At 35.6% G+C, this 13879-nt stretch overlaps 1 protein-coding gene across 5 annotated transcripts in view; it reads right to left on the minus strand.

Moving 5' to 3' along the window:
* Positions 1–681: 681 nt before the first annotated feature.
* The window catches only part of LOC131147879 (proteasome subunit alpha type-4-like), a 62913-nt gene continuing 49715 nt past the window's right edge, over positions 682–13879 (minus strand). The window contains exons 2-3 of one of the 5 annotated variants that reach the window (XM_058097511.1): positions 5147–5209; positions 682–1688 (exon numbers count right to left, since the gene is read on the minus strand). In XM_058097511.1, coding sequence (XP_057953494.1) covers positions 923–1675 — 753 coding nt within the window. In that variant the 5' untranslated portion in view covers positions 1676–1688; positions 5147–5209 and the 3' untranslated portion in view covers positions 682–922. Of the gene's footprint in view, positions 1689–5126; positions 5349–13879 lie in introns of those variants that run through there. The other 4 variants (XM_058097510.1, XM_058097513.1, XM_058097512.1 and 1 more) reach the window with 4 other exon arrangements.

A 13879-nucleotide genomic window follows, 5' to 3' on the forward strand; every position in this document is an offset into this window, starting at 1 on the left:
CTATACAAACATGGCCACACACTGTTCCACGCCACGAAGCAGAGAGTTTTGTAGCTGATTCCAAATATTTGATGATACATGAGCACTATTTGATTGCATACTCCAATTATCACTTAGCAATCAATTATGTAAAATATAGATATACTAATTGCATTCAAGCAAGTTAATCGGATCGAACTCAAGTGGGGAAAAAATGACTTCTATCGTATCAAAAAGCAGTTCTTGGTCTTGTCCTTTTTCCTCCCAGATGGGATAGCAATATTTCGAATTTTGCAAGATGCAATTTTTTTTTGCCTTTTCCAGGGGATACAGATTGGATTTCTATGTTTTATTTGGGTTCAATCGATATAATTTTTTCATATTGCGATTCTCTTCTTCGGTTTTTTTTTTTTGAACATCTTTTGAAGTCCAAAAGAATTCACATTATTTAAGAGTTGAGATCATAAAAACATTCATATTAAGATGTTTAGAAGGCCCAATCATCAAACAAGCTTAATTGTTTAGCCTTCAACCATTCAAGCTGGATTTGAATCTAATTCACTAAAGGTTCAAAACTTAATTTTACGAACCAACCTAAAAAATATTACATTTCACTTGAACCATATTGCAGCCATGTACTAAAATTGTAGCTAACCTTTGGAGATCCACCAGTATACATACAAAAGCACAACACAGTAAAAATGCAGTCATAAAACAAGTCACAATATTATTAGATGACAAATCATTGACAACACACATCCTTAGCACGAGAATCTTGACTAAACAAGCAGATTATCAAAAAATTGTTGCAATTCCATAATTATGATCATTACCTTCCAACAGTAGTATCCTGATCAAGGAAACATATCACATCAAACTTTTGTTTCTACAATTGCATCCAAAAAAAGCAATACAAGAACAGAGCTATAACAAGTTCAGTAACTTAGGAATCCTCTGTAGCTGGTTGGGTCACTCCAAACTTCACCAACTTTGCACTCAAAGACTCGGTCGAGCAAACCTGATACTTCACATTCCCAGAAGGTGAAAGGAAAACCTCAGCCAATTCGAGTCTATCTGCAGTAAGACTTGTGCTGTCCATAGTTTTGCTGAGCACTTTTAATGCAAGCTGAACCGCATCTTCCCTTGTTATACCATCCCCATAATCCTGCTTAAGCATTGACTGCGCTGCCTGATTGTTTGCACCAATTGCTGCAGCTTTCCATCCACCATAGTTTCCACTAGGATCACTCATGTATAGCTGGAAGCCAAAATTTTTATCCCAACCTGCAAACAGAAATGAAACACCAAATGGGCGGAGCCCACCAAATTGAGTGTAGCCTTGCTTGGTATCACAGAGAGATTGAACTAGCTGCTCAACAGGCATTGGCTCCTGGTATGCAAAAGTGTAGCGTTGGGCTTGGACCCTAGCTGTGTTGATCAGAATGTTTGCGTCTGACATTATTCCTGCCACAGCACAGGCAACATGATCATCAATCTTGTACATTTTCTCTGCGGAAGTCGAGGCTTGGAGAAGTTTGGAAGTAACTTTCTTTTCCCCAACCAACACAACCCCATCTTTTGATAATATCCCAATTGCTGTGCCAGCATTTCCAATGGCTTCCATAGCATACTCAACTTGATACAGACGACCTTCTGGGGAGAAGATTGTCGTGCGGCTATCATATCTCCTAGACATATTTAAATATCACCTGCAATAAATTACAATGGGAAAAAAAACCAAATTGAGAAAATAATAGTAGTAACCTACACATTGAACACCATCAAGGAGGAAAGTTTCATGAAGTAGACTAGTTTAAAAGCCTTAAAGTCTACTTTAAAAGCCTTAAACCCAAGATGTAGAAATATATATTAGACCATCTGTTCTAGCAAGTGCAAAAGGGGGAAGAAATGAATTGGATAAGCAATGCAGAAAAAGAAACTCCATCATCAACCAAAATATTGGAATAAGAAAAGCACAAAAATTAAAAACAACAATTAAATATTAGAACATTTACAGGGAAAAAAGAAACATATATCAGGGGAAAATACATCTGCACCCTTCGAACAATCTACCAGGTCTCAACTGTCCCCTTAAACTTTTGAAGGTGACAATAAAACCCCTTAGACTATAATTTCAGTCAAAAAAGACCCTGTTCATTAATAAAATTCAGAAAATCTAACAGATTAGCAACATGTGCATGACCTTGAATAATTAATAATTTTTTGGACAAAATTGCCCGTACAAGCCAGAGGAATATTATGATTAATAAGAATGAGTGTAGAGGAGAAGCTCATTCATGACATGCCTTCAAGGAAATACCAACACTTCTGGAAGCCTAATACTGACACCTGCCCAACACTCACCAACACGTATTTGTGATGTGTTGAAAATTAATCAATTAATTTTTATTTTTGGACACAACTGAGACACTTCCCTTGACACTTCCTGACATGGCAAGGACACCTCCATGACACTTCTTGCACTGAAATGCGGTGTTTTATTGTCCCTTTTAATAATGTAAACAAAACAAACAAAAAACTAAGGAAAAGTCAAGACTCGAGAAACTGAGAGTCAAGAGGTTCTTTAACATTGAAGTGATTGGACTTTGGAGCCCAGACACCATAGCCCAAGCCTTGTAAAGCACCATCAGAACTCCCAACCTCTAGAACTCCCCCCTCCCCCCTCTCTCTCTTTAGAGCCATTGCTAGTTTGCCACTCTCTATTAATATGTTTTTTTTTTTTTTTTTTAAATTCAAATTTCTTGATGAGCCATGCTTGTTGCCCACCATCAGCCAAGCTCTCGACCAATATTCAATAATATGAATGTAATTGATGATTGTGCAAGTGTAGCTTGTAAAATGTATGATTGATAATTTTGCAGGAATGGTGCTTATGTTTCATTTTAAATCAAAATTACCACAGTATTGTCATCTAAGAGGAAAAACATGCCATCAATGTATTCGTATCCTTACTTTTTCAAAATTGGTGTAACACTGAGCTAGTATTGTGTCGTATCCGCGTCTCCTATCAGTATCAATGTTTCCTAGCATGTCTTGCACCTACTTTTTTTATTTTTGGTCCTCTTTAAATGGAATACAATTACTAATGAATATAAAAAAAAACAAAAAACAAAGTACTAAAATTAACGATCAAAACTTCTACCTATAATTTGAGATTTGTGAAAACTTCTAGCCTTGATCTTCCTCAGCCCACACCATGCAAGAAAATGCCTAAAAGGCCTTGAAAGAATAGTAAGGGAATAGGGTGAACCATCATAAGGCTGGAAAATGTCAAGAAGGGGAGAAAGATGGAAGATGGCATGTTACCCATCCCCCGAAGAAACAAAAGTCAATGTGCAAACCAAATTCACAGTCAAACTTATAGAAGAAACCCCCTTCCTATTATTTTTTGTAGTTAAGGGTAGGTATATTTGTTGCCGTAATGAGTCAGTTTTAGAACTTAATTTTCTAGTACTTTTCTGGGATTTATAAGTTAGGGAATGGGATGTCAACACACAGAGGACCCATAACAAGAGAAAATTAGAAAAGGCAGATAGTTGAGGAGTATAGAGAAGAAAAATGCTAATGAATAGTGGGTGTAACACGTAGTCTGCTGACACTCAAGACAACATATAGATATAAGGAGGAAGAAGGTTACCACTAGTTTAGCTTGTATACAGATTTGGAAACTGGCAGTACAATTTCAAATTTAAATTTATTTTTTTCACCATATAACTCTGAATGTTAGCTTTATTGTTTATATATCAATAAATAATCATTCTTGCATCCTACATATGTCACTTGCTTACTTCATTTGTTGTGTGCAAGAGATTGATTGCATTTGTATATTGGGGAGGAGTGGAGATATAAGCAGGCCTATATCTCAAAACCATGCTTCTTAAAGCCTTAATAGACAAATGGACAAGAGATTCTATGGCTATAGCAAGTTAGCAACGTCAGAGTCAACATAAGGGCCTCAACTCAAAGAAAATGATTCAATAGTGACAGTTTGGAAAAAATGCCATTCGGAGTCTGGTTTGCTGTTAAAGTAGTATTGCGCGTATATTTTGGGTATTTTGGATCAATGCTATTTACACATGTGTATACTGAATTGGAAACGTGCATTTTAGAGATTGGGCAGTTGCACACATATTGACTTTTCTGGACAGATGACTATGATTGGCCTTGTGTGAAGCGATCTTATAGTTAAGTGTTCATGGTATTTGATCAACACTGCCCCTTTCTATATCATAAAAATGACTCCAATAGAATTGTTTTGCCCAGGAGCGCTTAAGACTTCAATTTATTTTACCCAGTAGATCTCTTGATAAACTTTGGTGGCTGCAGGACTTTGCCGTTTAACAAGTGTTATTAATTTGCATGCTATAATACTGAGCACTGTAGCCCTTATGGGCCCTACCTTTAAAATAGACAACAATGATATGTTGAATCTGAATGCATGTGGAATCAATTTTGGGGGGTTGGGTGAAACGAAGCACAACAATAGGGAGAAGAAAACCACATTAAGGTACGCAATTCATCAAACGCATACCAGGCACACTTCATAACCTAGCATAATTGCACAAATGCTACAATCATAATCCCAAAAAAGTAGAATTTCAAACAAAGTTTAACTAGGTTTTGAAGCACCCATGAAATTGGAATGTAAGACGAGATCATAAAATCATTGGATTTTACAACGCATGCATATATATATAATAAAGATATACTAGGAAAATGTCATAGATAAGCTTACGCATATTATCAGGGGAGGATACTCAAACAACAGAGTCTTTAGCATTTTCATCACTAGTTAGTAAAGCAGCTAACATGTGGGGAAAAGGGACAATAAAGATGCTCTCCAGAAAAAAATTGATCCAAAAAAAGCATTCTTTCACTACAAACCTACAGTAGTAGATCTTAACCTCGTCAAGAGCAAATCACAGAAAAAAAAAATCCAGGAACAACGAGAGCATCAAGTTCATAATTTCACGTTTCTCTTACTGGTGTTATTCAAATTTACAAGAAATGTAAACTTAACAAGAACAACAGTAAGAGAGAACGACATTTCAAATGGTCAACACATGCAGACACAGAGATCGATAAGAAAAAAGCAGATCAGAAATAATAGGGAGAGAGAGAGAGACGAAGGACGGAATCACCGAACCGGCCTAAAATGTCGGTGGAGCTGCAGAATTGTTCGGAGTCGCTGTTTCGGGAGGGAAGGGAATAAAGATGAAGAAGAGGACTGAGGAGTTTTCTTGAGGAAGAAGTAGAAAACGCAAGTCACGCAACCCACGTCTGCAAAATGAAATGTTGCTTTGCTTTCAAAAACTTTTGGGCCATCCTTTTGTTACATTTTGGGCTTCAGAGAGCCCAACAAATGCAGGCCCATTTTAGCTAAAGACTCAATCCACTATCACGTGATTCGGGGCTGTAGGCTTATGCATGATTTAACAATGTCGGCCCAACTCATATATGGTTTTATTGAAAATGTTTAGTATCATGACCTATTTGCTTGTAGGAATAATTTTAATTGATACTAATTTTTAAAATAATTATAAAAATTTTATTTTATTTTAAAAAATAGCAAAATTTTGTTTTACAACAATTGTATTTGTATGGAATAAATGAATAACAATAAATAATTTTGATACTATATGCTTGTAGAAATTAGTTTATTTTTCATTTCTAATTTTTTAAAATAATTACAAAAATACTACTTTGCTTAAAAAAATACTAATTTTTTTTTGTTTTTACAACATTTGATGGAATAAATTTAAAAAAAATAAATAATTTTGATACCATTTGCTTGTAGAAAAAGTTTTATTTTTTATTTATAGTTTTTCAAATAATTCCAAAAATGTTACTTTATTTTTTAATTTTTCAAATTTATATATAAAATGTAGAAAATATATTTTTATTATTTTTCTCTATCTTTAAGTCATACTTTGCCTGTGAGAGCATGAAATTCAAATCTTGAATTTTAATTGGTGTTGGCTATATATAGAATTTTTTAAAACCCACACAAATCCAAATTTAAACTTGAAAATTCATGATTTCAAATATTACTTTATATAATTTTTAAAAAAAAATTAAAAAACAAGTTTTTTTTTATACTTATTTTGAAATCTAGGAAAAAAATGAAAAATTAGTTTGTACATTTAAACAAACTCTTTATTTTATTTTATTTTTACCTTTTTAATATGAATATAAAAAAAGTACAAAAAAAAAAAAATTTAAAACTTTTTATAATTTTTTGAAAAACTAAAAAATGAAAAATGGCAAATATTTTCCACAACTAAGATCTTAAAAATTTCTATCTTATTTCTTATGACTCAAAATTTGGCTATGTGTTCTCTGTATATGCTACTCTTGAACTGAGGATGTTTAAGAAGATGGTAATAGTACTATGAATTAAATAATATGGGATTATATATTAGTCATGTTAATGTCGATTATCATAAGTCCATGATTTGAACACATGGGCTACGTCAAGTAGCAGCCTCCAGCACCCATAAAGCCACGTCAGTCCCATCTGAGGTGGCAAAATGATGTCGTTTCAAACTGGACGGTGGCATTTCCGTAAAATCCAGCAAAACCATCCCCAAGTAATACAACTAAACAAATTAAAGGCCAAGTCACCCGAGTGGTGTTAATGGGACAATATAATAGGACTTTAATCTACAAAATCTAATAACCCAAGATTATCATATTATTCAATTAAGAAAATTAAATGCAAAATAAATGTAATAACTTGGATAATTATAAGAATTAAATAATTAAGAAAAGAAAGAGAGAAGAGAAATTTTTCAAAGGAGGTTCAGCAGAGTCTTGTCGACGAACAGTCTTCTTGGACTCATCGACGAGAGTTTACCGAGGTCTATTTTCGGACCTGAAATTCGTTGACGAGGGTTACGAGTTCGTCGACGAACTCCCTTCTTGGACTCGTCGACGAGACACGCGCCCATGTCGACGAGTCCAAGAAAATTGCTCGTCGATGAGTCCAAGAAGGTTGCTCGTCGACGAGGCCCTGCTGAACCCCCTTTAAAAAATTTATTTTCTCTCTTTATTTTCTTAATTATTTAACTCGTCGACGAGAGTTAGGAGTTCGTTGACAAACTCCCTTCTTGGACTTGTCGACGAGGTGTTAGGAGTTCGTTGACAAACTCCCTTCTTGGACTTGTCGACGAGGTGTTGTGGCTCGTTGATGAGACCACGTGGACAACACTCTATTTATAGCCCAAAACCGATTTTCAGTGGAAGAAATTCATTTTACCCATTTCTCTCTCTCTCTCTCTCTCTCTCTCTCTCTCTCTCTAACTCGGTTTATCTGCCTTCTCTCTACGATTCCGACTCCGATTCTCCTCGGTTCGACGATTAGAAGCCACTACGGTGATCCTGAGAAGATTCTCTACAACATAACTGGAGTAGAAATTCGATTTAGGAAGTTTGGGAATCATTTCAAAATCAGGGTAAGTGAATTTTTAGGTAATTCCAGTATTACCAGTTTTATCTGAGCTTGGATTTTATGTTGTGAGGGTCTATACTGGTATTTTATGGAATAAAATTAGGGTGTTATATTTTCAGGGTTAGGGTGTTTTTGGAACCCTACATGCATTGGTTGAGAACTCCAGCAGATATTTTTCCACAAGCCCAGTATATTAAAGTTTAAGAAAATTGTGAATAGGCAGGTTCAGGAAATATGAAAGGATAATTTTCTAGGGAAATTTAGTGATTCACTGAGGAATTTGTATAAATTATTGCAGGATTTTGAGATTGGTACGCTGAGGGTGTGAGGATAGAGTTGGAGGCGAGCCTCCTGGCTAGAGATGTAAGAGAAATATGCTATGTTAGGAATTTTAGTATGGTTGCAAGTAAATTATTCATTTTATCAGAATCATTGACCTCATAGGTCATGCCCGGTTTTGTTAATGACAAATACTTATGTATTTAATGGCTATCTAGTTTATGTGCAAGGTTATATTAGCAGATATATCTGTGGCATGTGAAAGCTTAAAGTTTGAAAACCCAATTCTTATGTTGTAATATATTTTCATGTAAAGGGTCTGTAATAGTAATTAGGATTTTACCTGTAATAATCATCACACACATCACATGCATAGTCTAGTAGGTAAGATCAGATTAAAATTGAATCATAACTAAAACTTGACCTAGAAAAGACCTTAAGACACTCACCTTTGCATCTATATGTTTTAGGCACTTTAATAGGGTGATTGTGAATTAAAATAGGACCGAAATGCATACTTTATGCACTTTTGGTCGACCGGCACATGCAGGTTATCTTGCCCCCGGTCGACCGAATCCAGTCTGGGTCAACCGATTGACCACAGCCCGTTCGACCGAGGCATAATAGTTCATTTGACCCTGGTCGATCGAAACCCCTTGAAGTCAACAGTTTGATTTCCTAGTCGACGGAGACCTTTTTATACTACACCAACTTGGTCGACCGAGTTCCCACATGTGGGAACCCAACGGTCTGGTTGACCGACCAGTTAGTTCATTTTCACCCTGGTCGACCGAACCACGCTATTTGGGAAAATCGCCCTTCTCGATCGACCGACTCTGAAGTTCAAAATTGGTCCGGTCGACCGAGCCATATGAACTTCGATCGACCGAAAGTCTTCTGGTCGACTAGGTCTCTCGGGTTGCCCTGTATTTTTTACCGTAGTTAAATATTTTTAACAGGGTTAAAATTGCTAAAACGTCATTATTCTTTTCTAACAATACCAGGCTTGTCCCCAACGGTAAAAATTCATGGGGTGTCTATAAATACTCCTTCATTTGGAAAAATTAGCAAGAAAAATTAGTAAAATAAATTGAAAATTCTCTCTCAAGCCAAATACTCTCTATTACTCAGACTCTCACTCAAATCCCTAAAACTTACCTTCTTCAAGTTCCTAAATCTTCTGTAAGTTTCTTGAGTGATAGTGTTAATTGGTTTGTTTTCACATTTGTGTGTGATTGCATTGATTTTCAACGAGAGCTAAACCTAAGTATTATTAGGGGGTTTTTGCTAATAAGCACATCCTAAGAAGACTTGCATCTAGTTTCTAAGTATTGCATTTGTATTGCAATATCTTAAGAAACTTGTATTTGTTTTTGGGTTGCAAAACGTTTTCAAAAACATACTCAAATATCTTGTATGATTTATTTTGACATATTTGTGAAAAGATATTTGTGTTTGTGATAATGATCTTTGTAGCAATATTTATTCAATCACACATCATTTGCCGAATACAGAGATTACGTATCCTTTGCAAACCAAGCATATACACTATTTACGTGATTGATATATTCTGCTCTTTGGAATATTTGAAACTTTGGTGATATCTTTGTTTGAGCACCTTGATTGAGAATATCCTAAAATACAAAGATTACTTGTTGACACTCTCACGTACTCACTACCTAGATAGCAAATATATTTGAGAAGTTGAAATATTAGACCACACTGAGCTTACATATTAAATCGCTTGTGATGTATGTAACTGAACGCATTTGGGTACATATCTGCCTTACACGAAGGCATAATCACTGTATCGTAATTATTTGATTGTAAAATCTGAGTGTTTCCAGGTGGCCTTAGGGGGCGGTAATTCAGTTCAGTAAGGATTGTTGTAAAGGTTGAGGTCAACCCTGTGCTAATTGACCTGGTCTGTTTAGGTGCCGCTCCACCCATTTAAGTGAGCAAGTTATAGTGGTAATCCTTGTGCTTGTTAGTCAAGGCGGGGACGTAGGCAATTGGCCGAACCTCGATAACATTTATGTGTGTTACCCTTACTTTACTGCTTTCTGATACATGTGTGTTTGACTAAATTGCTTTATTTACTTTCTGGTAAACATTTACATTACTTGCACTAGATTGACTATAGGGTTGTGAATATACTGGTGTTAGGAGATTGACCTAGGGCTTAAATTTTAAAAATACCAATTCACCCCCCTCTTGGGATCACAGTAAAGCTAACAATTGATATCAGAGCCACTTTGCATAGACTAGTTGTTATTTTACAAAAAGATCACATATGACTCATAGCTCCATGACCCATTTCCCTGAGGGAACATCTTCCACACGACCTCCTATTTTCAGTGGTGTTAATTACACCTTCTGGAAACAGAGGATGCACATCTATCTTCAGAATACTAATTGGAAGGTGTGAAGGATTGTCTCTAAGGGAAATTATGTCCCTACGAAAGCTGAGGGCACTACTAGAGTTCCTAAGACTGAAAAAGAATATAATGATAATGATATGAAAGCTGTTAGTTTAAATGCTACTGTCATGAATATTTTGTACTATAGTCTTGATATAAATGAATTTAATAGAATTATGACATGCTCTACTGCTAAAGAAATATGTGATAAGTTAGAAGTCACATATGAGGGTACTAGGGATGTGAAAGACAGTAGGATAGACATGTTGACCAGTGAGTATGAGGCCTTTAAGATGAATGTAGGTGAGTCCATTCAGAGCATGTACACTAGATTCACACACATCATAAACTCACTGCATGCATTAGGAAAGACCTATCCCACATATGAGATGATTAGGAAGATCTTTAGAGGTTTACCTCTTGTTTGGGAAGCTAAGGCTATGGCCATTGCTGTGGGTAGAAACCTTAAGGCCATGACTCTAGATGAATTGATAGGTTCCCTGATCACTTATGAATTAGCCATAAATGAGAGACTTAGTGAGCATAATAGGGCTAAGAAAATGTTTGCATTAAAAATATCCACGAACACATCTAGTGAATGTAGTGATTCTGACACTGATGAGGATATGGTCATGCTAACCAGAAAATTTAGTAGATCTTTTAGGGAGAATAGGAAGCCATATAAAAAATACAGGGAGTCTACAACTAAAAAGGGAGAGTCCAGCAAAAGAAAAGAAAAGTCAAATGCTCCTATGTGCTACAAATGTAACAAGGTCGGGCACATCAAACCAGACTGCCCACTGTTGAAAAAGGAGACTAAGAAAAAGAAAAAAGCCATGAAGGCTGGAACATCATGGGACAAACTTAGCAGCAGCAACTCATAATCAGACCACAGCAATTCAGAGGTCGCTAATTTGTACTTGATGGCACACGAGGATGAGGTATCTTCTTCTTTCTCATTACCTTCTTACTATTCATTCTGATTGCATGCCTACATTTAAAGAGTTGCAATTTGAATATATTTGTGTATCTAAACTATTAGGCAAAATGACCAAAGAAAATAATGATTTGAAAAAGAAATGTGCAAATTGGTCAAAATTGTTTAATATGACAAAAACCTCTCATGCTTCCATTCTAAAAGAAAAAGATGCTAAAATTGTTGAGCTTGAGAGAAAATTGGAGGATAACTCCAAAATCATTTTTAAATTCAGTGAGGGCAAACCCAACTTTCAAAAACTACTTGGTGCCCAAAGAAACTCCTTAAGTAAAGAGGGTTTTGGTTTTAATGGCATTGAAAATATTAGACGATCTGATCTTTACTTAGGATATTTTACACGTGAGTCAAAATCTCATATCCCTCCTATAAATCTTAAGTGTAAAATAAGATGCTTTAAATGTAAACAAATTGGTCACATTCAATTTGATTGTCCACTTAGGAACAAGCATTCTAGAATTAGGAAAGTATGGGTAGTTAAGGGAGATCTGACTACTAACCCCCGTGGTCCCAATAAAATTTGGGGACCAGCATCAATTGCTTAGTTTATTTTGCAAGTTTGCCTAAGATCATCCTCCTCCAAGGATCGGTGGTATTTAGATAGTGGATGCTCACAGCACATGACAGACGACAAGGGAAAATTCACTTCAATTGTTCCCAAGGATGGAAGCTATGTAACATTTGGCGACAATGCAAAAGGTCGCATCATCGGGGTAGGTAAGGTTGGTAAGGATTCATCTCTTACTAGGAAAAACTCTTCCACTTCCCATTAACTCTCACTGAACTTTAAAAGCCAATAACCTCCTTAATTCACTAATCCCAAAAATGTCCATATTGCTCTTTTCATGTGAGACATATTTCAACAAAAAAGGCATAAAAGAGCACCCTAGAATTCTTCAAAATTTAAAAACTTGCGAAATAAAAATAGAACTCATAAAGTAAGTTAAGAACAATCCTCATTCATTCTTCATTGTTCACATCAATAAAGAAGTGCAAGTCAACATTCGAGCTAATTTTGATCATTATCTTGTGTTGCTCAAATATTTGGACTTTGTATTTTCTAATTAATCTTCAATTTCACTAGACCTTTATAACTCATTATGGAGACAACAAACAAATTGTCTTCCAATGTTATGCAAACCAATAAGTGATTCAAATAATTTTTCTTCTTCTTTTGTCCATAATTTTTGTTTCTACCCAGAGCATTTTTCTAAGCCCGCTCCTGAAAAAGATCCTAGACGAGTAAGATATAGTGGCAGTCGGCAGATTTACATAAATGGGAAACTAGCAGTAGCACAACAGCAATACACGGACTAACCCTGTGTTCGGTAATTGGAATAAAATTGATTGGGAATCGAATGGAATTAAGAAATTATATGGTAAATGTAAAAAATTATAAAACCTTTTTCGTTCCATTCCATTCTCTTGTTGCATTCTAAACAAATGAGTGACAGCAATGCACTAACTAGAAGCAGAAAGAACCAATAAAGAATTGTTTTGATCTAGCTATAAACTATATATATAATTGTACTAACAAGAAAACCCAGTTCATAACACATTATTTCGTGCTATGGCTTTGGAACTGTGCACCAGATCTTCACTGGGGTAGTTTCATTATCAGCCTTATGAACCTCCAAGCTGAGAAATAGGTTTGACTCAACTGGATTCAGCGACTTGGCAGGCTGTGAAATTCATGGTTGTGATTCCTAGCAAATATATAACTGGCGCAGCTTGGTAGTATGACTTTTTAATCGATACTTGCAGATATATTTTTCTTTCAGAATTCAGAAAGTGTAAATACCAGCAGCCAGCTACTATGCTGCCGGCTCTATTCAGTACTTCGAAAAATTTCTTATTAAAAAGGTTCAGTAAACTATACTGCTAAGAAAGCAGTGAAGTTAATAATAGCCAACGACAAGAAATCAACTACAAAAAAAAATACTTGATATGAGGAAAACCATCATAATAATTCTCCAATGGGTTAGAACTTAAAAGTTTAATGCACATAAAAGAATCAAATCAGTTCATAAAATAAATTTAAGTCTAAAATGAGAGAGTGGGAACAATTGCATTAACCTTTCCAAGTCCTAGAAAATGGAATCAAAAGCCATTTATGCTAGAAAATTACCTGAAATGCATGATGCGAATGTGTAGTCGCAGAAGGTTTGCTGTTCAGCAAATGCAGGGAAAATAAAAGAAATTTAAATTTTTTATTCCAAAACGTTCCTTTTTTAGGCCCCTTATATGTGGGAACAAGAGAAATAAGAGAAGAGGCAGCCCGCATAAGCCACCATGGCCACCCATTATCAATGATATTGCAATCATTATTTTCACCAAACAAGAAATCCAAAGCATTGATTTGAATCACCAATCATGATGGGCTTTCATTTTGAATCAGAGCATCAAAACCACAATCCAGTTGGATTGAAATCAAAATTTTCAATTACAGCTGTTGCACATACAAGTCACAGAATCATCTTTCAAGTATAGTAGGTAATATAAAATCGAATAATTTCGTCTGTTTTGCAGTTTAAGGAAGCAGTTTGTGCAGATAAGACTCCCAACGGCCCTTAACCCTAGGTTCTAGGCCAAAGCATGTCCAAATGCGCTATATATCCCATTAAATTTACAGACCAAAACATGAGAAATGGAAGTCCTCCCTAAAGGAAGCAAGTCCACATGATAAAACATGTCTAAATTCCCTGCATCCACCCCCATCTGAGAGTCCGAACAGAT

Source organism: Malania oleifera, chromosome 2 (genome assembly GCF_029873635.1).
Source record: "Malania oleifera isolate guangnan ecotype guangnan chromosome 2, ASM2987363v1, whole genome shotgun sequence".
Taxonomy (NCBI): domain Eukaryota; kingdom Viridiplantae; phylum Streptophyta; class Magnoliopsida; order Santalales; family Ximeniaceae; genus Malania; species Malania oleifera.